We start from the raw sequence: 24,226 nt of genomic DNA on the forward strand, positions 1-24,226 counted from the left end.
AAATTTTATTACGTTTTTAAATCGAATTAAATTTTACTTACTCTTAATATATGAATCAACTCGATGTCTCATACAATTTTATTATTATAAAAATTTTCTTATTAGGGCATATAGATTTTATCTTATCTAATCTTAGTGTCTGAGTTGTCATGGTTGTCTACTTTAACTTTCCCAATCTAAATCAAATTGGTAGACAGAAAAACAAAGGCGGTGCAAAATGCAAATCCAATGCAAGGCTTCTCTCTCCCGGCCAAAAGGATTTCCGTATTTGTCAAATTTCTTCGTCAATAATCTCTCTCATGGTGGATGTGTGGACCCTACTTTACCTCCAACCAGCGGCGCCATTAGTCTTTACTTGGTTTCAAAGTTCACCCACCCCCCTTTTCTCTCTCTTTCTATCTCAATCATCCCCCATCCCTTCATTTATATTATTTATTATTCTCCCCTATGAACTACTTCAACCTTCCAAAACCCTTATCGTCTTTCTCTCTCAAATCTCAGCCCCCATCTTTCTTGCTCCTTCCCATATCCCCTTGTTCTTTTTCTTCAATTTTAAAAAACAAACAACTTCAATTTTTATTTTTATTTTATTACTAAATTCTACTTATTGAAAAAAATTATTTGTTTTTTTTTATTATCTTTTATACGCAAATATATATAAAAAATCCATTTACAAACATGAAAGGTGAATATTTAGAATCCAAAAATCAGAACCCCAATAACATGTTCTCAAAGCTCCACCACCACCAGCACCACCCTCATCAACATCAACATCAACATCAACCCCAACACCAAACTCACCCTTTTTCTCATCACTTCCAACTCTCTCGTGATTCTCAGACTCCCGACTCTGATGACACTACCCATACCCCTCCCAAAGATCTTACCACCAACCACAGCCCTTCTCTCCCCAGTGGTGGTGGCAACGGCGGTGCTTCTCGTGGTGGTGCCAACAGTGGCGACGGTGCTAGCATCGAAATCGTTCGTAGACCCAGAGGTCGTCCTCCGGGCTCGAAGAATAAGCCGAAGCCGCCTGTCATCATCACTCACGAGCCCGACCCTGCGATGAGTCCTTACATTCTCGAAATCCCCGGAGGGAACGACATCGTCGAAGCTATCTCCCGGTTCTCTCGTCGCAAGAACATTGGAATCTGCGTGCTCACGGGATCTGGGACCGTTTCTAACGTGACGCTCCGTCAACCTTCTTCAGCAACTCCGGGAGCTACCATAACTTTCCATGGCAGATTCGACATCTTGTCCCTCTCCGCCACGTTCCTATCCCAAACGACGTCGTGTCATGTGCCCAACAGGTTCTCCATCTCTTTGGCTGGTCCTCAAGGCCAGATCGTTGGTGGGTTCGTAGCTGGCTCGTTGGTAGCAGCGGGCAACGTGTTTATAGTGGCTGCTACGTTCAACAACCCTTCGTACCATCGGTTACCCGTTGAAGAAGAAGCGAGAAACGCGGTGTCGTCTGGTGGTGCCGGTGGACAGTCCCCACCTTTATCCGGTGGCGGCGGGGATAGTAGTCACGGCGGTGGGGCAGATTCTTGTGGGGTTTCGATGTACAACAGTCACATGGGTGGTTCAGATGTCATTTGGGCTCCAACAGCTAGACCACCACCACCGCCTTACTAATGACAAGTTTTTTTTAGCTTTTTCAGCTTTCTATTTTAAAAAAAATTTTCATCTCTGAAAGCACTGTGAATTAATGGAAGTTTAGAATTTTTTTTACCCCTTTTATGAGTTATGTAGTTTCCTGTACTTTCGTTCCATCAAATGATCCTTAATTATGTTTGTTTAATTTTAATTATTGCATTGCTAATTGATCAATTATTCTTTCTTCTTTCACTTGGAAAATAAAATCCAGCTTCTAAGAAACTGAAGAAGTAAAGACAGGATCTTTGCTTTTCGATTCAACTAAAGGCAAATGTAGAAAATCTTGATATAATATCTATCGTACGTCAAAAACGGAAAAACCCAACTTTTTAATCTCGTTAAAACTTGAAAGGTTTTTGTTTTTAATGTGTGTTGGTTTGAATGAGTTATTACATGCTAGATATGTGTTGTTTTTAATGGATAAAAAGGGAGAAGCTTAGCTTTGAAGTTTCAAATTTTATCATGCAAATGTCTGAAAGGAGCAGAGAAGCAGCGCTGGGAAAAAGATAATGCTGATCATATATCTGATTCATCAGCTTCTTCATATGGATAAAAGCGTATGGCAGAAGAAAACATGGCTAGGGTTATGCCTGCCAGTTAAAAATATATGGGAGTCTGCTTTTATCCAATGCCATCTCGAAAGCTCTTTAAGTCTTATTCCACTTTAGTAATTATAAATTTTTTATTTCCTTTCGTTCTATTTATATCAGATGATATTTTATAGGTGTACTTTGATTTGTCTTTTTCTAATTTGTATATCTTTATTTTTTTGATGGGAAAAAAGAAGACAATGATGAAAGCAAAGATTAGGCGTTGGGGTTGGAGAGTAAATAAATAAATAAGTTTGATTGTGGAGCAGCTGCTGCTGCCTACTGGGCAACTGCTTTATTCACCCAAATGAGTTAAATGACAAGTGTGTTTGGCTCTGAAGGGTCATATTCCATGGAGATAAGACATTCATTGCCTGATCCTGTCATCTTTTTATTTATATATATATATTCTCTCTCTTCAACCCGAAAATCTAAATTATATTTATATTCTTTTTTGAAATTCATATCATTTACGTTGAATAAGACTCAAAATAAGCTATTAACATTCTCAATTTATTTATTTGTCATTTTCAGCCTAAACTACATTAAATTTAGATTACAAAACCGATAAGTATATTAAAAAATTTATTTATTATATTCTGTTTAATATTTCCATAACTTGTTTTGTTATTATAATTACTTTTTTTTCATCTCTATTTTAAGTTGTTTGAGGTTGTCTTAATAATATTATTTTTAAAGTTTAAACTTGTATTCTATTTTTAAATTTATAATATATTTTACCATTATACTCAACTTTTTTCAATTATAATTTGCCCGTTTTTAATTGAATTTTCCTTGAAAAGAATTTTGGCATTAATAATAAGATTTATATTAAACTCACTGATAGTGAAATTTTATATATTTTTAATTAATTAAATAATGATATAAAAATGACTTGTTGTTTACCTCTTAATAGAGCACCTATGATAAGGGGATTAGTCACTGCTATCGACGATAATTACCTACGATCAAATAATGATATATAAAATGATTTAAAAATAAATACTCATCATTTTCTCTACTTCCAAAAGGGTGAATATTCGGTTAAATCGAGTTGAATTAAGTGAAAATTCTGACTTAATAAATTTGATGAGTCGATGATTTTTTATTTTAACATCTTAAATTGATTTAAATTTTTTTTCAAATTAAATCTAGTGAATCAAAATTCAAGTAAAATTTAAAAAATAAACAGGTTAAATTGAAGTATTGTTGGTAGTATGACTAAATTCCTAGCTAGAGCACATAAATTTGAAAGTATATATATATATATATGTATGTGTGTGTGTGAAGTCTTTCAAAGCAAAATAAGATAAAAAAACAATATAATTTAATATGATAAACTTAATTTGATAATGTACTTGTTTAAGGCCTTAATTATCAACTTCAATTTTTTAAAATTAATTTTATGTAAATTTTAAGATTTGTTAAGAATTTTGTATATTTATATACTTTTTTCACAAAATTTGGATATTTTATTATTATTATTTTTAAATTTTTTAAAGAGAGGTTTGCTCATTTTCAAAATTAATAAGGACTCAAGGAATATTTACATCAATTTATTATTTAAGTTATTAAAATTGTAAAATTCAACTTAACTTAAATTCAAAAAATAAAATTACTTCCTCGAATCAATTAAAAATTTAGAATAACTTAAATAATCCATCTAATCAATTTAAAATTCGAAAAAATATTTTTCAAATCAAAATAAATTGTTAGTGACCTCGACCGTTAATTTACACGCATTCAATTTATCTTGTAAACCCCTAAAATATATAAGAAGAAATGTTAGACATTATCAAAATAATATTTTAAAAATCATAAATTTCACATCTTAAACAACTTTACTATATGATTTAAAATTTTAAATCATATTTATTATTTATATTCAAGGTTTATAGCTATCTTCCTTAGTGATATTATTTTCAAATTTTTAACTCTAGTATTTTATTGTGATTATAATGTGTTTTAGTACTGCACCCAACATTTATCAATTATTTTAAAAGAGATTTTTAATATATGAATAATTATCTTAAATAAAATTCTTTAATAACAATTTATTATAATTTTATTTCTTTAACATAAACTTTTCTTTAAAAATTTGAATTTTTTTTAATTTAAATATTACTCCCAACCCGAATAGGACTATACTTAAATCATAGAACAAATAAAGATAGCAATAATTCTTGAAGGTTAACTCTAATTCCAACCTATGACTCTCTTCCCACAACTTAATTAGCAAATATAATACTAACAAAACAAAAAAGGATTAAAAGGAGGACAGATAAATTCATATTTCTATTTTTTTTTTAGAAGTTAAAAAGGGTAGCTTTCGGGCCCCTCAGCCAAATGAATATTTATTTATTTTTTTGGTGAACACCAATCTTCTAGAGCGGTCTAGTTCTCGTCTCATTAAGTTTGGTGTGAGACAAGTTGTGTATTTTAACATAAAAAAATTATTCAAGATGACTGAAATTAAAAAATATTTATCCAAACACCATAACATGCCCCATACTTGATGGTAAATATGATCCGAATTTAGTATTTGTAAGATAGTGAAAATTTGAGAGAGGGGTGATTCATATCAACTACAGATTTTGTAGCCGTATACAGATATTGTTAGAGGGGGTAGTGTGGGTGGTACACAGCAGATATATGGTGTACTTTTTATCAAACACCTAATAGTTGACGAAATTATTAATTAGGGGAGATGGATACAAATTAAATAATTACCTGCCTTATCTCTCTCTTTGTTTCTTTATGTACCCGAGTTTGGAGGTACATCATCTTAATTTACTCCATCAGGGATTTGTAGCTCAACTATTCAATTTCGAGTTTTTACATTACATAATTATATCATGTGGGTTTTTAATTCTGATTATTTTTTATTTTTTGTTCCCTTTGTATTCTGCAATAATTTAATTATATTTTCTAATTGTTTGGGACTTAAATATATTTTTATTTTTATTTATACAATGTTCTTTCTTCCAAATTAAAATTAGGATAAATTGTGTCATAGACATTTCTATATGTTTTTATATTATTTTTCAATATAAATTTAAATTTTAATATTTTTACTTTTATTAATTTTGTTTTTATTTTTTAAGTTAAAGTTGACAATTAACCTTTAAAAAAATCTAATCATTTTCTTAATCAAAATGTTGACTAAAATATTAATTTTTAAATAGTTTACGTGTATTTCATGATAACATGACATGACATTATTTGTCTTATTACCAATAGTAAAAAAATCATAAAAAAAAATGAAATACACACGATTTGTTATATAGACTGTCATGTTTAAAAATTTTAACATTTTTATTAGTATTTTCGTTAAAGAAAATAACAATTCAACTCTCTTTTAAAGCTTAGTAATTAAATTTGATTATTTTTAAAATGATGAAAAATAAAATTTAACTAAAAAAAATCAAATTGACAAAAAAATATAAAACTAAATTTATCGTTAAAATGTATGATATTATATTATCTTTCAAAACTTTCTTGGTGTCTTTGTTTGTTGTGTTAATTTATTATTGAAAAAATTGATTCTTTCTTTCTCTTTTTCTTGAAGAAAATAGTTAATGAAAAATGGGTATAGAGACTATCACTACAGTAGTTGGGGGATTCAACTCATAATAATTCTTCTTCTTCTTCTTCTTTTGACTTAAAAAAACAAACAGAAATGGAAATGAAAATGGAATGTGTTTTGTATTAATGGAGGAAGTTCCAAGGAATGGGATTGTATCAGTTAACTTGCCTTATCTTGCTGTTGCTGACATAGCCCACTATAATCCGTAAAAATGGTAATACAATTGTTTAAATTTGTATTTGATGCATACATTGCAATGAAAATCATGAATAAGTTAAAAAAGTGAATATAAATATTATATTATTTTAACATGTGACATTTGGTATGAATCTTATGTTTTTTTAATACAAGTAAAAGCTATATTTATAGCGGATGTCTTGTGGTTTAGCTGCTTAAGAATTATGGGTAAGCTTAAAATTGATATTGTTAAGCAAATTATATATATTGGCCTCCAACAAGTTCGCCTCCTATTTCGTGCACTAACTTTTTAATCAAATTAAAGGAAATAATAATAATCAAACATGAAATGGAATGTGGTAATGGGAATGTCTTGGGAATTTCATATTTTCATTACCAAGTGGGGAGACCAGTGTGGCCAATGCCATGAGGGTAAAGTCGTGTTTTATTTTATTTGTTTCCAAGTTGGCTGGCAAATGAGAAAAACTAAGAGCCAACCAATCTGTGAATGAAAACCCACAATCTCTTCATACCATGGCGCCACTTTCTTTGACCATTTCTCCCCACTCCATACTCTTTACTTATCATTACCACACGACCATCTTCATTTTCTTGCCCTACGGTACTTTCATTTTCCTTACATAAATTTATTTATTTATTACTCAATGCATTTAACTTTCATCATTTTACGTGGTTGTTCAGATTTGACTTAATTTCCCTTCTGTCGGGGGTCTTTATTGTGTAATAAGATTTGCAAAATCCAGATTTGTCTTGCTGGTTTTTTTAGTTTAACAACAAATTAATACGCCGTTTATTCTGTTTAGAATACATTGCTTCATTTTGGATGCCAGTACAATCAAAAATCAAGGGACAAATTGATATCACAAGGAAAACATTTGGGGACACCAAATTCACTTTAAAATGACTACTAAAATTCTGAAACTTAAAAACCTTTTTCTTTTTTTCCCTTTATACCTTAAATCTTACAGGCCCCAAACATAACAATTACATAAAATAATTAAAGACTAGCATGAACCCAAAAAGGAGGCTCAAATCAGCTGCTTTGCCTAAGGTTCTAAGCTTGTTTGACGGCAAGATCAAGACAGGCATCTACAATTGCCTTTCAGCCGAAAAGAAGACATTTGAACAGACATAAATGGATGACAAAGATATATATCTTTTACACAAGATTTCCATCCTTTGCCCCGACATTCTCCGAAACATAAGGGGATTCAAAGAGGCTAGTGGGTGCAGAATAACTTTTTTTTTCTTTCCGGCGAAAAAAAAGGCCATGTGAAAACGATGTAAGAAAGCAATGCAAAGTGGAATGCATGGAGTACTATTATGTGAACATGAAAACAGGGCATGGATGTGGAAGAGGGGCGATGAAGATTTGTTTGTGAAGTTTGGTGATTTTGATTTGTTTGTGAAATTTGGTGATTTTTCTTAGGGTCCCATGTTACCTTCGACTTGTTAGGAGATTTTCACTGAAGAAGGACATATACTTGATCGAATGCATGCATGCGATTGGCAGTGGACTTCTCGATGGTAGAATTTTAGTAGCTTTCATTGTCGGCCAGAATAAGCTAATCACAAAACCCACCACTTGCTCCGCCTTGTTTCTGGTGTTTCTTAATCATTAAGACGTCCAACACTGGCATGCAGCAAGCCAAGCTAGCACACAGGAAAAAGAAAAACCACTTCGTAGCAGATCGATGACAACGAACCTAGAGCATTTGGGACGCTACTGGACTTAAAAACAAACTTGGAAAGTCAAACTTGCGTTCTTTGTTTTTCTATTCAGAACGTAATTTCAACGACATTACATTAGGTCTTGATTTCAATGTTTTCTTTTTTGTATTTGTGAAATTAAGATGATATGGATAATTTTTTTGAATTTCTTCCCAAGTTTTATTAATATAAATATAGTATAATTACGAATATAAGATATATAAAAATATATGTACAATCAATTATAATATATAGATCAATCAATACGGATAAAAAATAAAATAAAAATTGAATTAATTTAAAAAAGTCCATATAAAACTCACACAAAATATATACACGTGATAAAGAAAAACTCCTACATCACAACAGCAAAGAATGATTATGTCTAATATAAGTTTTGGTTTCAAATTCCCACTTCCCTTTTTCTTTCAACTTTGTCCTCGGCACATAAAATTTGACTTTAACAACGTATAGATGACCATGTTTCGATAACTTTGGACACGAGTTTTTCTTTGGCATATAGCTTGACAAATGAATCTGAAATGTTTACTTTTCGATAATCGTCAAAACTCATTACGTCTCTCAAGTGTTGTTGGGATATTATGAATTACTAGGGAAAGTTCTTGCAAGTATTGATTAGCCTTTTCCAAAGCGAAGTTGTAATGCGACAAAACGCGCACAGTTGGTCTTCATCTCTCGATACACCTTCTCATGTTTTCCACAAAACAAAGCCGACAACTATAGATCGATGTTAATTCAAATTTGTTTAAGTAGATTTGATGTCCGGCTTAATCTTCCACCCCAATGAAATTACGTTGCTATCACTTTATCTAGTAATTAGATTTAAATATAATTATTTATAAATAAATATATATGGTATTTATAATCATTGTAATTAGTAATTTATATTGAATCGAGTGTAATTAAAACATATTATTTGTTTCAATTAAATATCTAAATTTGAGTTTTATCATGTATAATTATGATTTGTGGATTTTCGTCTTACTCTATGTGTATGCTATATACATGTGAGTTTTGTCTGATTCTTCGTATGTTGTACGTTTTATACTAATTTGATTCTACATTATAATATATATTTATACTTGCATTGTACTTACGAATGTACTATATTTGTAATAGTAAAACTCTCTGACAAGATTCTTTCCTTCAATTCTTATGAAAGAGTGAAAATTAGAGAAATTAAGCAAGATAATAATATTTTTTATTTTTTATTTTTAAGATTTAATTACACTTAATCAATCAAATCCAATAAAAATAATTAAAATTTTGAGAAAAGTATGTGATTACTATTCTAACTAGTATAATTGCATTTTCGTTGGTTTACACACTTAATGTGTGTATTTGATGCAAAATTATATAAACTAAAAAATCATAATGGATCTGTTTTTTAATTCAAAATTGTATTTGTTGATTATTTTAACCATTGTAGAGAGTGAAAACCTTAACCTATTGTTAGGTCTAACAGCTTTTGGGTTTATTGCTTTTATGCATGATATACAAAGAAAGATATCTTGAATAAGGGTGTGCATTTGTTGCTTTATGCGTGATATTTAAAGATAAATTTCTAGAAATAAAAAGTTATTGAGTTATCAATAAAATATTAGTTTCATCTTTGATCTTAAAAGGGTAATAAAGTTGATTGAATTTTAATTCGATTGGTATGAGTATTGTTGGAAAACATGCGTTCAAGTGTGCTGAAGCGCATAAATTATGGGAGCTCTGTGTCCAAATAAACAGATATGACTAAAATATATAATGAAATTGTTAAAAAAATATTTATACAATGAAAATCAAGATAAAGTAGAAAAAAAGGTCCTTTTTCTTTACAAACCCATGTAGAATAATTATTTGTTCATGACTTGAAGTAAAAGAAATAAAATCTTTTTATTGGTTTCATTAAATATGAATCTATCTATTTTCTGTTTGCTGTGATTTTTTTTATCATAAACTTTAAACTAATTGAATAATCTTTTAAAAGATAAGAAATACTTTATTTTGTTGACCGTGTAAAAAAAAAAAGTAAAACGATCTTAGATTTAACTGAAATTCAAAGTATTTGTAAATATCTATTTGTTCTCATTATACTATACAAATATCTTGCCATAAATCAGATAGATGGTATTCACACTACTAATAAACTTCAGTTAAAATTCCTTTTATGAATTTAAATGTTTAGTCATAATATTTAGGGTAAATTATACCAACAGTCACCCAACTTTGAGGTAGCTGACAAAGCAATCACCTAGGTTTCATTTCAGTCACTCAACTTTTAAAAAGTTACAAAACAATCACTAATGTTATAAAAAAGTGACAAATCAGTCACTGATTAACAGTTTCCGTTAGGCTGTTAACGGGACCGCTGACGTGGCATGTTTCCCATTAGGGTATAAAGGAATAAACACTATGAACGACTTTGTGAAGGTGGCCTCTCAAATTCAAGCCTTTGGCAGAAGCTGCACTGGGATCTGAACCATTGATGGCAGCCTCGTGGAATGCACCCAAACCAGGATCTCTCTCAACTTGGCTTAGTGAAAATGATAATAAATGGTCTCTTTCATAAGTATGGAACTGAGATAACATAGGGTTTTCAGGCTCTTGAAAGGTCCAGCCACTTGAAGTACCTGATGGAATGAAATAGAAGCCACCCATATGGTCAGATGAAGAGGCCATTGGTCCAACATGACCATGACTATGACTTCTATGGCTGCCCAGCCTTAGGGAGCCAGAAACAATAGGTGTCCGTAATGCTGGCAAGGTGCTAGGGTGGTGGTGTTGATAGTATGCCTGGAGAGCTTGAACTCTATCACGAGCCCGGACATTGCTACCAGGGTAAGGAGGGATAAATGAGGAAGCAACCGCACTTGTTGTTCTAGTACCAGAACTGTGGAAATGTAGCATTTGAAATTATCAGCAGAGAAATAACAAAACCATTCTGTTTGATGTCTATATCCGTAGAGAATGTAACCCTCTAACTAAATGTTTCTCTATTTTGGAACGATATTTTTGTCTAACAAACGAAGAAACATTCCAAAAAATCAAGCTATATGTTTTCTTAAATGAAAAAATTCCATTACTTTGGGCTATACCTGTGGCCAGCAACAAATGGATGCATAAAAAAGTTCCCGGTCTTGGCATGTTTGAACTATTCCTGGCAAACCTTTGACTGACAGGTGGAATTGAAGGTTGACCGGAACCACCAATTCGACAATTAGATGTAGAGAATAGAGGGGAATGGTGCTTCTAACTTTGATAATGGAGATTCATTGTAGGAAAAACATAAGATGGAGGTATCTCACTAGGCATAGATGGACCATTCCAGTGACCGTTGAAGCTAGAACTATCGGAATTACATCCACTGGAATTTGAGGAAGAGTGATGAATCGTTGGCCCAAAGTAAGCTATATATTGGCATGGATGAGTAGCAAAAGAAGAATGTTCAGCAAAGATAAGGCTGGTAGGGCTGTTAAATTAAGTGTAACCGACCAGTTGAACGATTTTTTAACACTAAGGACGTCGTCACATGCCATGTCACTTTGCCGTGACATCTATGACAAAAAACGGCAAAAATGACTGTTTTGTAACTTTTCGAAAGTTGAGTGACTGAAATGAAACCTAGGTGACTGTTTTATCAGCTACTCCAAAGTTGAGTGACTGTTGATGTAATTTACCCTAATATTTATTTTTACCCTTATGCATTTAAACGGAAACTTATTCACATATTCAGTTTTTTTCTCTTTTTCTTAAATTCAAAATTTCTTTTTTACTTTTATTGGTACGGATTATTAAAAGGGAAGAGGAAAGGGTGGATGAGAATGCTGGTTCACTTAATTTAAGCAAAGAGACAATAGAAATAAGAGTAGAAGAGAAGAAGAGAAGAAGAGGGAGAGCTTGTTGGGTTCATTTTGTGTAGAAGAGGAAGAAGAAGATCCTTTGGTACCGTAGCTTATATAGTAAGCCATCATTTGTTCTGCAGTGCCACATGGCCGTCTATATGATGTACAATCCGGTTATATGGGTTGGTTAGGTGTCAATGTCATTACAAGTTTAGTTGTTATGATTGTGTGTACTGCGCGATCCCCTGACTCGTCTTTGATGTCATATAAATTTGTTATGCTTAAGTGATCCCAGTAAAGAATGTTTCACGAGGGGTGTGTTATGAACCGTTTGCAGACCGATCCACTAAGAGTTTGCAAAAGGCTATCTGCAAACCATTCGGCAATTTACCACGTGTCTTGCTTTGCTAGGGGTATAACAACTTTTATAATATTAGTTAGCATTAATTCGTGCTGGGAATATTTAATTAAATTTATTTAAAAATATCTACGTATTTAAGTTTTATAAAATAAAAATAAAAAGAAATTTATAAAGCTTTTCATATGAATGGATTATTGCTCTCATCCTTGAACATAATTTAGCTTTTTATAATATTTGAGAAACCCAATCCACACGCACAAAATCATAAGAGACAAATGTTAGCATGTTTAAAGATATTGACTCACTTCGTATAATGATAATTAAGAAGATTTAAAGTTGAAAAAGATGTTTTTGTTTGTCTTAATTATAGGATCTAACAACTCCTATTGACTTTAAAAATTTATCAACATAATCATCTTTGCATGTTATGCCATAGCTTCAAGAATACACCAATCTCTTCTCTTTTTTACTTTTATATTTGGACTGAACTCAACGTAAAAAGAAAAAAAGAGATTTACCTTTAATTTAGGGATGGAGGCGGAGAATCCTATAAACCTCACAATTGCTTCGTGTTTGATAAATTGTTTGAAATTTTTTATCGCATTGATTTATTAAATGTGTTTTATAATTATATTAATTTCGTATTAAATATATATTTTAAAATCGAATAAGAGAAGTAATTATTTATCACTTTTATATTTCTAAAAACTTCTATTTGAAAAAGGTTAAAATATCACATAAATTCTTGTACTTTTCATAAATTTAGAATTTAGTCCATGTACTTTTATTTACAAGAATTTAGTCTCTTCATTTTTTAGATTCCGAAATTTAGATCCAATTATTAACTGTGTTTTTTTTTGTTAAATTTATTGATGACATTTTAAAATAAAATTAAATAAAAACATTAGGTAGCCATGTAACAAAAAAAATGACGTTGTAATAAAATTAAATTTAACAAAATAATTTTAATAGTGTTAATAATTGAATCTGAATTTTGAACTTTGTAAAGTTAGACTAAATTCCTAAAAATAAAAGTATAAGGATTAAATTCTAAAATTATAAATAGTACAAGGGCTTATGACATATTTTAACCTTAAATATATATTTTTGTTTCACTTAAATCTAAAGTTTCCTCCAAAAAACACCTTAAAGTTAAATCCCTGTAATTTGATTAAAGAGGAGTAGCTCAAGGATGACAATTTTAGTAGATTGAGCTTCCTCCTCCGGATGCTCTGGATTTTCTTACCTCAGGACTCTTTGTATGAATCTCAACTTCACAATAAATTATTCATTCTTAGCGATCTTTTGATTAAGGATATGCTACTGCTTCTTGAAATGATGTTCTTGCTGAGAAAACTACTCTTCCAGGCGTCGTGGTTTCTCTTAGATCTTTGAGTCATGAGGCTGGGGGCCTGATGCCTGCTAAAGGAAACCCTAGTTTAACGGAAATGGGATGCTACTATGAGACAGGTTACAAATTCTTGTAAGTAAAGAGTTATGTAATTAAAAGGTCTGGGAGGGGTTTCACTAGGTTATGATTGAGGTGTTACAGTTGCAAAGGGATCAGAGTGGCTAGAGGAACAGTTCTTGTTGGTGCAGCAAGAGTGGTAAAGTTGGAGGCTAGAGGACCTTTCAAGGCCTTTACCAGTTGTTTCAAGGTGAGAAAAAGAACGCATGCATACCATAGCTGAGCTCTAGTAGAAAAGGAGTCATAAGGAGAGGTTTGTGTAGAGTTCAAGCCAGTAGAAACACCTAAGATAGGTGGTATGGAGGTGTTGAGTGGAATGAAAGAGTTAACTTGGTTAACTGGGTCGCTAATCTGGTTGACTTGATCAGTCAGTGTGCCACTTTGGGATTGAAAAGCCACATTTTCCATGCTCACCGTAACAATTGTTGATACAATGATCAATAATGGGAGAGTACAAGAGAGAAGATAACAGTTTTTGAGAAGGCTGGTTCACTCAGCCAGGGCGGAGAGTTAGAGGTTAGAAAGAATGGAGGAAGAGAGAGTTTGAAGGCTGAGGGTTAAAGAAGTAAAAAGAGAGAATAGGCTCTGTATAGTTAAAGAGTCGATCCTTTTTTATCGTTCTTGAGGGTATTTATAGGTAAGGATACCATGTAATATGGTGTTAAAGTGTTAGCCTTGTCATTTATCTATCATTATAAAGTGCCTGGGAAGGATGTCTTCGATGGGGTGAGGATGTTTGTGACAAAATAAATCTTGTTATTCATTTTGACTCTGATGGGATAAAGCAATTGAGCCCACGTGATGTTTAGTGACCAAACGACTTCATGTTCCCAATGAAGACCCGGTCGTCCGTTGCCGGGGTGCTAGTCTTCTTGGGAGGATGATTTCTCAAGTTGTAACAGTCTGATTTTTCAGTGGTGTCAGAAACAATAGTTTCGAGGCCACCAAATTCGACAAGTAAGTTTGTAAATATTATATAATAATATTTACGAGTCAAATATGGTTTTAAAAAGGTTTTTGATTTGGTAATTTATGTTATAAAACGATTTACTAGGTTCAAATGGTAAGACCCTAAGGTCAAGTGGTTTTAGAAAGTGAGGTATCAAGATCTCATTTCTATAAACCGAGTCGTAAATATTTTTATAAATATTTACAGAGTGTCATTAAGGTGGTATTAAATTTTTTTTGAAAAATTTTAACGTTTCGATAGTTAATTAATTAAAAATAACTAAATTGAAAATTGTGTAAAACTTGCTAATTATAGCAATTAGGTGATGAAATTGTGTAATTATTAATTGAGGAAGGAATTAAGTGATAATTAAGCCCTAAATAATATAGTGAGACAGCAAATTGATGGATAAGGACAAAATAATTAAATTATAATGGCAAACTTGTAATTTAGTTGAAATTAAAACAAAATTAAGTAAGAAGAAATAGGTTTTCTTCTTCATTTTCTTCTTTTGTCATTGCCGAAACACCATAGAAATAGATTGGAGAATCAGTTGAGCATAGGAGCTTCCATATGAGTTCAATTCTTACCTGTTTCTTGTAATTTTTATGTTTTTAAGATCGTTGCAACTAGGTCCAACTAACCCGTACATTCGTTTCTGATTCCGTTAAAAATTTTGGAAGTTTTCATTGATAAATATTAGATTTTTTTGATGGATAACATGGATTTGGAGCTTTGGTTGTGTTGTGTGATGATTTTGTAAAGTGATTTTTGTTAAATATTGATTTTAGGATTAACTGTGAAAATGTCAAAATGTTAGGGTTTGATAGTAAATTTTAGGTTTATTAGGGGCTGTATGAGGGGCTAGAATATTTGGATAGATTATTGATTTGAGAAAATTAGTTAATTTGATAGATTAACTAATGAAGGAATTAAATTGCAAAAATTGTAAAAGTTTAGGGTAATTGCATAAATTCAAAAAATAAATTGGTATTAATTTTAAAATGGATTGAAATGAAATATATGCTAATAAATGAGTAATTTTATATTTTATATCAAGATCTCGTAGATACTCGTGGAAAACGAAAAATAGCAGAATAGTCTCTGAATTTCTGTAATTACTACAATTCAGTCCAGATAAGTTCGTACAGTTAAAATTTAACAATTGTATAAATTGATGAATGATATTATGCATATATTATATTATTGGAAATGAATTATAATATTGAATTGGATATTCGGTTTGAATTAAACGCATGATTTGAGTACATTCGTGATTTGGTATATGACGGGGGTTTGGAGTGGAGATGGTATTGGAGGGAGATATCAACATTTTACCCAAGTAAACCGAAGTTCAAAATTTATTGCGAACTCTCGTGTTTTACTTTCTGTTTGGCGTGATTGGGTGGATCAATTCTTATGAGCTTCTGTTCAGCTTTTGAGCTTCTGTTGGCGTATTCAGAAGGACCAACTCTTTTAAGCTTTTGTTGACTATGTACTCTTATCCGTAAGTCGTTCTTTGAATGGAAAAATCTCGGTAATGTGATATATTTAATGAATTTCAAAGACATATTATTTATTTTTGTATTGATTTGAATACGAATGTATTTATCGATTGAAGTTGTGAATGACAGGGAGTTTTCATGGATGATATTTTTTATTATTATTTAATTTATTATAGTTAGTTCGGTAAGATTTTTGTTTATCTCGTTGAACTTACTAAGTTTCATTAAGTTTACTTGTGTTGTTTAATGTCATTATAGATTTTCGGAAGGTTGGTCGATCGAATCGGCACTCAAGTCACACTATCTAGTTTTTCTCGGTAGTTTTTGAAATGTTAAATTCGGATTATATGGCATGTATAGGCTCTTGTGCTATTTTGGTTAATGTTTGGCTTATGTAAATGTTATGAATGATATCTTGTGTAAATAACCAATTTGTAAAGGGTGCGAGAATGAGGTATAGTTGTTATGCTAGTATGTGTGGCTTACATATATTTGATTTGTTGTGGTTGTGGTAACTTTGTTAAGTATTTTAATTTGGTATTGCTTGAATGAGTTGATGAATTGAATTAATATGTATTTGAGATTAAATTGTATATAATTGTTGTAACAATGAGGATACATTGGTTAGGCACATATTAGGTTAGTTTTGATGTGTTTTTTACCCGATTAATGTCATTTTGACTTTATATTTTTATTAGTATTTGAGTTTCTTAAGGTCCAAGCAATTTGGTTATGTTTGTATTAATGTATGATTTGATTGATTTACTATTCTATTATCCTGTAATACTCCGTAGCCCTGTTGCAGCGACAAATACGGGTTAAAGGTGTTACACAAGTGACCTCTCGGCTTGCTGGTGGCAGGTTTACTGTTCAGGTGTCCTCTAGGCTTGCCACGTGTCCTAACACAAGTGGGGTTATAACACCATTGGTTGCCATCTAACCACATTGGTTTGTTGATCGGTCAGTGATAAGGTTGTTGGTCATGCAACCTCGTTTGCTTAGGGTTTTTTCTAATATGTTTGTCTAGTCTTGATAGCTACTTGCTATGCTATGTGGCTTGGTTCTTTAATTCATATACAATCAATCCTTTCTATAACACCCACCATTTATAACAACATTTTGTTATAACAATTACGTTTTGTGTTGAACCGATTTTTTATATTTTATTTTTACCTTCTATAACAAATTTTCATCTATAATATAATAATAAAGTACTAGGTGCACTATTTACTAAATTAGTTCTTTATAAGAATTTATTGTCTCAAAGTTTAGTAAAATTGATTCCATTCCTAAGTGAAATGGAAATAATAAATCTTAGTTAAGATGTTACTTCAATAAAATGTTTAAATTCTATATAAAAAAGATTAATAATATTTTATTAAATGAAAATAATATTTAATAAATAAGATTTAATTAGTAAATTTTATTAAAGATTCACTCTAAATCTCACTTATTATTATTACTATTATTACTATTATTATACTTTTCTCTTTTTTTCTCCAAGTAACTTGCTACTTGTTTTTTGTTTTGCTCAGCGACGGTGCCAGCCTCCTGGTTTGCTCGCTTGCCCTTTTCTCCCTCCCACCAACTTTTTTTTTCTCTTCATTCACTTCATGTGTTTCTTTTTAGTTTGCAGATCTATTTTGTGGGTATATCTTCACAAGTTATAACAGATAGAGAACGGTTTTTGTCGTCGCTAAAACTTCACTAATCATCAGCAATTTCTCTTGAAAAGTAGATGGCTCTTTTCGGCTTCTTAACCTGTTTCTGTTTTGAGATTATTTTATAATAATAAATAATTTCACGAGTTGATTTGAACCCGTGTTATCTTTAAGTTTTTTTATGTTTTTATTTTGTTTTCCATTTTTTAATAAGTCTTCACTTTTAGAAGTTTTTGTCTTCTCTTGTAACATGTCTTTTAGTTTTACTTATATATGTAGTCTTGTTTTTGCAAGAGATTTTAGGAATGGTTTTGTCGTCCTCCTCTCCAATTTGGTGGATGCTTGATTCTTTTTTTGATTTTTACCCACCTCTTTGGATCATCCGAGGCTAATTTCCTTATCGTATCAAGTGCTTGCAATCACTCCAGATATGTTGTGCTTGAGTTGTGATAGAGTCAATTGTCAACGTATCATAATGTTTTATTGATGCTAAGGTTGAAGCCTTTGTTGTATTGATAGAGCTTGCCCTTCATTACCTACGATGAGTGTTTGTAATTTTTTTTTATAAAATATATGGTCTCGTTTATAGAATAAATTAATAAATTTTCTTTTTTAAAAAATTATTACTAACATACTATTTTTCTTTTACTTTGAAAATTTTAAAAATTTAAAAATGATATGAATCTTAAAAATTATTATAGATGTATAATAATCTGAAATTTTGAAAGATAAACAAAGCTGTTATAAACAGCATTAACTATGTGTTTTGATGTTAGAGGCAAGAGGTAGGCTATGGTGTTGCCCGTAGGCAAAGCAATGGGTATACGGTCCAAGTTCACAGTTAGCGTGCCCAAACTAGTACTACAAAAGTTTCCGTTTCTCATAATCAATGCTGTTTGTTTTGGTTTTAATTTAAGTTTCAAAGGGCTAGAGGATTAAAGGCTAAGGCTATATAGTGCCTTGTATTTAGGATTTATTTGATCTAATAACTCATATAGATACAGTCGGAATTTAACACTTAAAAGGTAGATTGAAGTTTATTTTAGTTGGTATCGTTGTTATTATAATAATTAAACCGATGTGAGTTTAAATGTTTAAAAGTGTTTATTTTTTTAAAAAAATATTGTGAAAAAAAAAGGGAAAAAATGTGAATACTTATTAAAAGTAAATGTTTTATGTAAATGTAATACAGACAAAACAAAAATTTAGATAATTTAAGGGCTGATTAGTATTTGGATCAAATATAGAAAATAGCAAAAGACCCAAATTGGTTGAAAATGAGTTGTCATTGGATTGGAGCTTGGGCTTTTTTCTCGCCGAAACCAAACCGCTCCCCATTATTATTATATTCTATTTGCCCACTGCCATCGGGGCTCTTCAAGTCAGTTGCTAATTGACAATGTTCACCAGCATTATATCTTCCCTGCCAGCCTTGCCAAAATTAATCAACCTATAAAATTATAAATTTTCAAAGGTATAAAATAAAAAGTTTTACGTTAAAAAAAGCAGATCCTCTATTTTATTTAAGGATCAATATTTTTTTTATCTCTTTAAATTTGTCAATACTAACATAATTATAGTCATTAATATTAAAATTATTTAAATTATTCATGATCTTTTTCTCTACTTCAAAATAGGAGTATAAAATGCACTTGAGCATCAATGTACGAACCCAAACTTTCATATTTACAATATAATACACTTGACACTGAGTTAAGAAGTTATTGACAACACTTACTAATAATTTAATACCTAAAATTTATGTATATAAAAAAAATCTGAATTAAGAATAACTGCATATATTATCTAATAAAATAATTGAATAGGAACTTAAGTTTACTTTAAATGTTTCAGATGATCCCTCTCGGAAATTGATCTCCAATAAATTTAGGATCAACTAAGACGTTTAGAAAATTGCTTTATCTTTTTCTTTTTTATAATAAATACTATCCCTATTTAATTCTAAATTTAAAGCTTAGGTGGAGGCTGAGGTGATTTATAGTCATTAGCAACCGCCTATTGAGTACCAATTGCTAGTAACTGTCCATTTTTGGGTTTGTTTCGAACCTTCACCACTACTGACGTAAGCTTTCCTTCGTGCCCTTTGACTTTTGCCTCTATCTCTACTTCTTCCTGCATGCACCCATCAACTCATCTTTATTTAATTACCTAATAGCTCCAAAATTAAATGTTCTAATAATGTTTGGTTTTATTGAACTGAAATTAATTTAATGTTCAAAATAGAAAGAAAAAAAAAGAAGAAGAAGCAAATTAATCTGAATCTTAAATATGAAATGTTAAAATTGGTAGTCACAATTAAATGGTGACCAGTGGAGTAAACGGCGGTGCAAGCGACTGCCATGACCCCAGCATGCCAATTCCCATTTATATCCTATATAAACAACAAAATAAAAAATGATTTAGTATCTATATATTTTACCATTATTCTTGATTCGGAGATTAAAAAGTATTATAAGACTTCAAAGAAAAAATTTTTGAATCAAACAAAAGGTCATTCGTTATATATATATATAAGTAATTCAAAGCCATGAAGAAGAGAAAAGATAATACGTAGGGAAGCAAGAGAAGGAAGGATGAAGTTACAACGCAAGAAGCCAGAGTGAGGTTGGACGATTTGAAGACCTACAAGTCTTCGAGACTCGAGCTTGTGACCGATGACGCCATTTTTGGAACCATTATAGAGATCTCTGCAATTGCAAATGCATCATCTCCATGCTTTGATCTTCTTTTGAGTTTTGGGGTCTCTCACACACACACGGTTCTCTTCGTTACAATGCTTTTTATATGCGTGCTACGTGTAAGTGCACTCCTCTCCCTTGCATCTCCTTATAATATATTGTGCATGACATATAATGCTTGATATATTGATGTTAATTAAATTAATAAAAGAATTGATGGAAAGTAAGCTTTTCTTTTTCTGATTTTGCTCTTTCCAAGCATGGTAAACAAAGGGGGGGAAAGCAATAGAAGCCAATTTTACCTATTAAAGTAAGCTTTTTTTTGTTTTCTGATTTTGGCTTAATACTTAAATGCAAAACTGGCCCCCAAAGTCAAACTATGACTCTTTTTTCACTTATTTACCTAATTTTTTTTATCTTAAAACGTAATATTAACTAATAAAAATATGACATGCGATATATTTTTATTGAATATTATACACTTTTTAAAGTACAATAAGTCAAAATTAATTATTTAAATATCATTTTTAACCTCAAAAAACTTTAATATTTAAGAAAAATGGTACTTTGGAGGCCAACTTTTCAATTAAATCTTTCTTTAATATTGAATTACATATTAATTAAAGATATTCTTTGAACCCAAACTTAGTAACTAGGTTTAAGTTAGTATCTAACTCGGTTAAAATTTTAACCTTGAGCCAATCAACTTTTATAAATTTCATAAATTATAAAACTTTAAAACTCTAAAAATAAATAAATATTTTTCTTAAAATTATTTTTTTAAAAATACAAAAAAAACATTTAACTAAAATTTTAGAATAAATAAATCTTAACTAATCAATCGGTAAAAGTACCATTAAAGCTCTTATACTAAAAAGTCGGATTGTATTTTGTCCCCTTAACTCAAAAAATAGACAAATTAAATCATATATGCTAGATCAAAGAGTAAAGTAGTCATTCTATTAAAAATTTTATCTATTTCTACTATTAAAAACTAGTTTCTATACGTCGGAATGAGGTACACGTTGCATGCCATGAGTAATTGTCTATGAAGGCCGTTATACTAAAATTTAAATTGTATTTTATCCCCTTAACTAAAAAAATGGGTAAATTAATTCTTATATGTTAATTCAAAGAACAAATTAGTTATTTCTGTTGTACTGTTAAAAATTGATATGATGGTACGAAGAGTCGAAACAGCTGAAGATTATTGGGCAAAGATTTGGTATGTTAATAGAGTCCTGGCTATGATGGTGAAGAAAGGGGAACTTATAGTTGAGACTCGACTACTGGTTATCTCCGGACATCATCATGTGTTCATGAGGGTTTTTTCTAGGTATGCCACTTAGGGAGAAAGATAGTCTTTTAGCTAGGAGACAATTAGATTAATGAATCTGATGATTAGACTTGAAGGAAGTCAATAGAGTTTTCCGCATTATCCATGCAGAAAAAAAGCTTAACACTTAATCTTGACAAAGTTGGCGAAGTTCATGATCCCGGCGAGGTATTAGTTTAAAGCCAGCTAGTGCTAGGTGTGTATGTAGGCGAGGATGAGGAAGATATAAACAAGTACACATACACACTACAGTGAAGATCATGAATTTGTGTTATCATACCACTATATATCTTTTCTTTTTCCAATTTCAGTTTGATGAATTAAAACTGTAACGCAGGTTAGGAAGTGAAAGTAATTAGTTTGTACGATTTGCATGCTGATATCTATATGAATAACAATGAAAAGAATCAAATGCCACCCAGTAACATGAAATCCTTGCAGCCATTATATATTATATTTAAGTAAATAGCTAGATGGCTGTGAACCAGCTAAAATACATATTTAGTTGGAATACATATACATTTATATTTGATGTATAAGTTTATGTACCATCAGATATAATTTAAAAAAAATTAAAATCAAATTCACTAAACTTTATTTCTAATGATATATCATTATCTAATTTTACTTATGGTACATAAAATTATATCAATTAAAATTTAGGCCAATATCGATCTATCTTTATATATACGTACCATGAAAACTGATGCCTTTTTCTTAAATATCAATCGGGGTTGTAGTAAAATTCCATGTGTTTAAACATTAGAGAGGATGAAAATTTTGTTTGGAGGCTCAAATTTAATGTTTGTGTATTCAGGGTTCAAACCACCCATTAACATCTGAAGAGTGTTAGGTTTAATAATACAAGTTTCAAAAAGATAGATAAAAGAACGATATTAACATTTTTGTTGAGACTTATAATATTTATTACTATTGTTATTTTATGTTTATTATGAAGTAAATTATCAGTGTTATTTATAAATGTATAGTTTTACTCTTATATGAGGTAATTATTTTTTTCTTTGTAATGAGTTAGATCAATCATCAATGAATTTTTATATGTGATTTTTTTAAAAAAAAAATATGGATTTAAAATATATACTTTAATTTTTAAAAGAAAAACATAGCATTTATGTGGGAATAATTAATTTGGTTTTCAGCAACCTTATTTCTAAGGAGTACGATAGATGAACCGACTGGCTGGAAGATATGCTGAGCATTCTTGACAAAAAAGCTATGGCGGACTTTATGACCATTTTGTGGAATTGCTGGAACAACAGAAACAACCCTGTTTTCAGAGGCAAAGAAGATGAAGCGAAGGATATTTGGAATAAGGCCAGTATGCTCAGCAAAGAAATCCGCATCCATAATCTATTAAAGGTGCCGCTGTTATCAGCCCAGCTCGACGTAAGAAAATGGGTCAAACCTCCGAAAAACTACATTAAAATTAACTTTGATGCTTCTACTGGTAATAACAGAATTGGTTATGGGGTTATTATTAGGGATGAAGATGGTTTTGTTTTGGGTGGAGGTGGAGGTTTTAAAGACGTGCAGCTGTCGTTTGAAGAGGCTGAGTGGTATGCTTTTGATGAAAGCATTAAGATTGCACGTCGACTCAATATTAAAGGTGATGTGTTGTTTGAGTCGGATTGTGCAGGACTGGTCAACAAAATAAATGGCTAGAAAATGGATCTGACGATTATTGGTGAACGGATTAAGGATAGTCTTAACGCCTTCGTTAACTTTCGGTCTACTACTTGTGTTTGGACTAGTCGGCAATGTAACTCTGTGGCAAATTTTATTTGTAAAAAAATTATGTGCGGATTCTTGCAATTGATTCTTTAATATGGATTATCCTACAGAAATCCATAATGTTGTAATTAGTGATGCTATTTGAATAAATTCAGACTCACTTGTGGTCGTTTTTTCCTCAAAAAAAAAAATTAACTTAGTTTTCAATTAAATCAATAATGGGTTGTAAAATACATACTGGTAATTAAAAATTTAAGATCTTAACGCTTATTTATAAAAATCTAAAAAAAAAGTTGATAATGAGTAATTAACAGAGAATTCTTTTAATTAAAAACTATTGGCATTCATAAATATATCTAATCTTGCTTAATTTAAAAGATTTTTTTTTTACCTTTATTTGACAACAATGACGGTAGAAGAAAACAACGAATATGGAGAAGATGAACTTTGAATTTTTAGTACTTAACGACAAAAAAAAAGTGTAATTTTTAATTTTAGATGAGGGTATTATTGAAAAAAAAAGTACATGATAAAAAGTTTTACTACAAGTGATATTTTCAAGTTTTCTTTCCATCTCTCATCTTGAAATTGTATAAAAAATTAATTTTACCAAACTTATTATTTCAAAATTAAATATTACACTAATATTAATTAATATATCACGTAAGTATTATCTACAACAGACATAAAGATTACTTCTTCTACATACGATTTATCCTTTATGGACCTCGTCATGGGCTAGGCCGTATCAAGTTTGGGCTGAGTTGATACAAAATTTTAGGTTATTTTCTAGGCCTGAGCTCGATCAAAAAATAGACTTAAAATTTTATTCAAGTTCGGTCAACTTAAAAATACTAAACTTGAGCCGAATCAAGTCCACCCGTATTAAATTTTATTAGAT

At 30.8% G+C, this 24,226-nt stretch overlaps 2 protein-coding genes and 1 pseudogene across 2 annotated transcripts; 2 read left to right on the plus strand and 1 right to left on the minus strand.

Moving 5' to 3' along the window:
- The first annotated feature begins 193 nt into the window (after window positions 1–193).
- LOC121229483 (AT-hook motif nuclear-localized protein 17) lies at window positions 194–1,801 on the plus strand. Its single transcript, XM_041113966.1, has one exon. The coding sequence runs from the start codon at window positions 679–681 to the stop codon at window positions 1,633–1,635; it is 957 nt and encodes a 318-aa protein (XP_040969900.1). The 5' UTR covers window positions 194–678; the 3' UTR covers window positions 1,636–1,801.
- Window positions 1,802–9,964: 8,163 nt separating this feature from the next.
- LOC107960673 (uncharacterized) lies at window positions 9,965–13,831 on the minus strand (annotated as a pseudogene).
- Window positions 13,832–19,958: 6,127 nt separating this feature from the next.
- On the plus strand, window positions 19,959–23,488 carry LOC107960672 (uncharacterized). The gene is made up of 2 exons (XM_016896976.2): window positions 19,959–20,356; window positions 22,734–23,488. The coding sequence occupies exon 2, from the start codon at window positions 22,783–22,785 to the stop codon at window positions 23,254–23,256; it is 474 nt and encodes a 157-aa protein (XP_016752465.2). The 5' UTR covers window positions 19,959–20,356; window positions 22,734–22,782; the 3' UTR covers window positions 23,257–23,488.
- Window positions 23,489–24,226: the final 738 nt, after the last annotated feature.

This window comes from Gossypium hirsutum, chromosome A05, assembly GCF_007990345.1.
Source record: "Gossypium hirsutum isolate 1008001.06 chromosome A05, Gossypium_hirsutum_v2.1, whole genome shotgun sequence".
Classification (NCBI taxonomy): domain Eukaryota; kingdom Viridiplantae; phylum Streptophyta; class Magnoliopsida; order Malvales; family Malvaceae; genus Gossypium; species Gossypium hirsutum.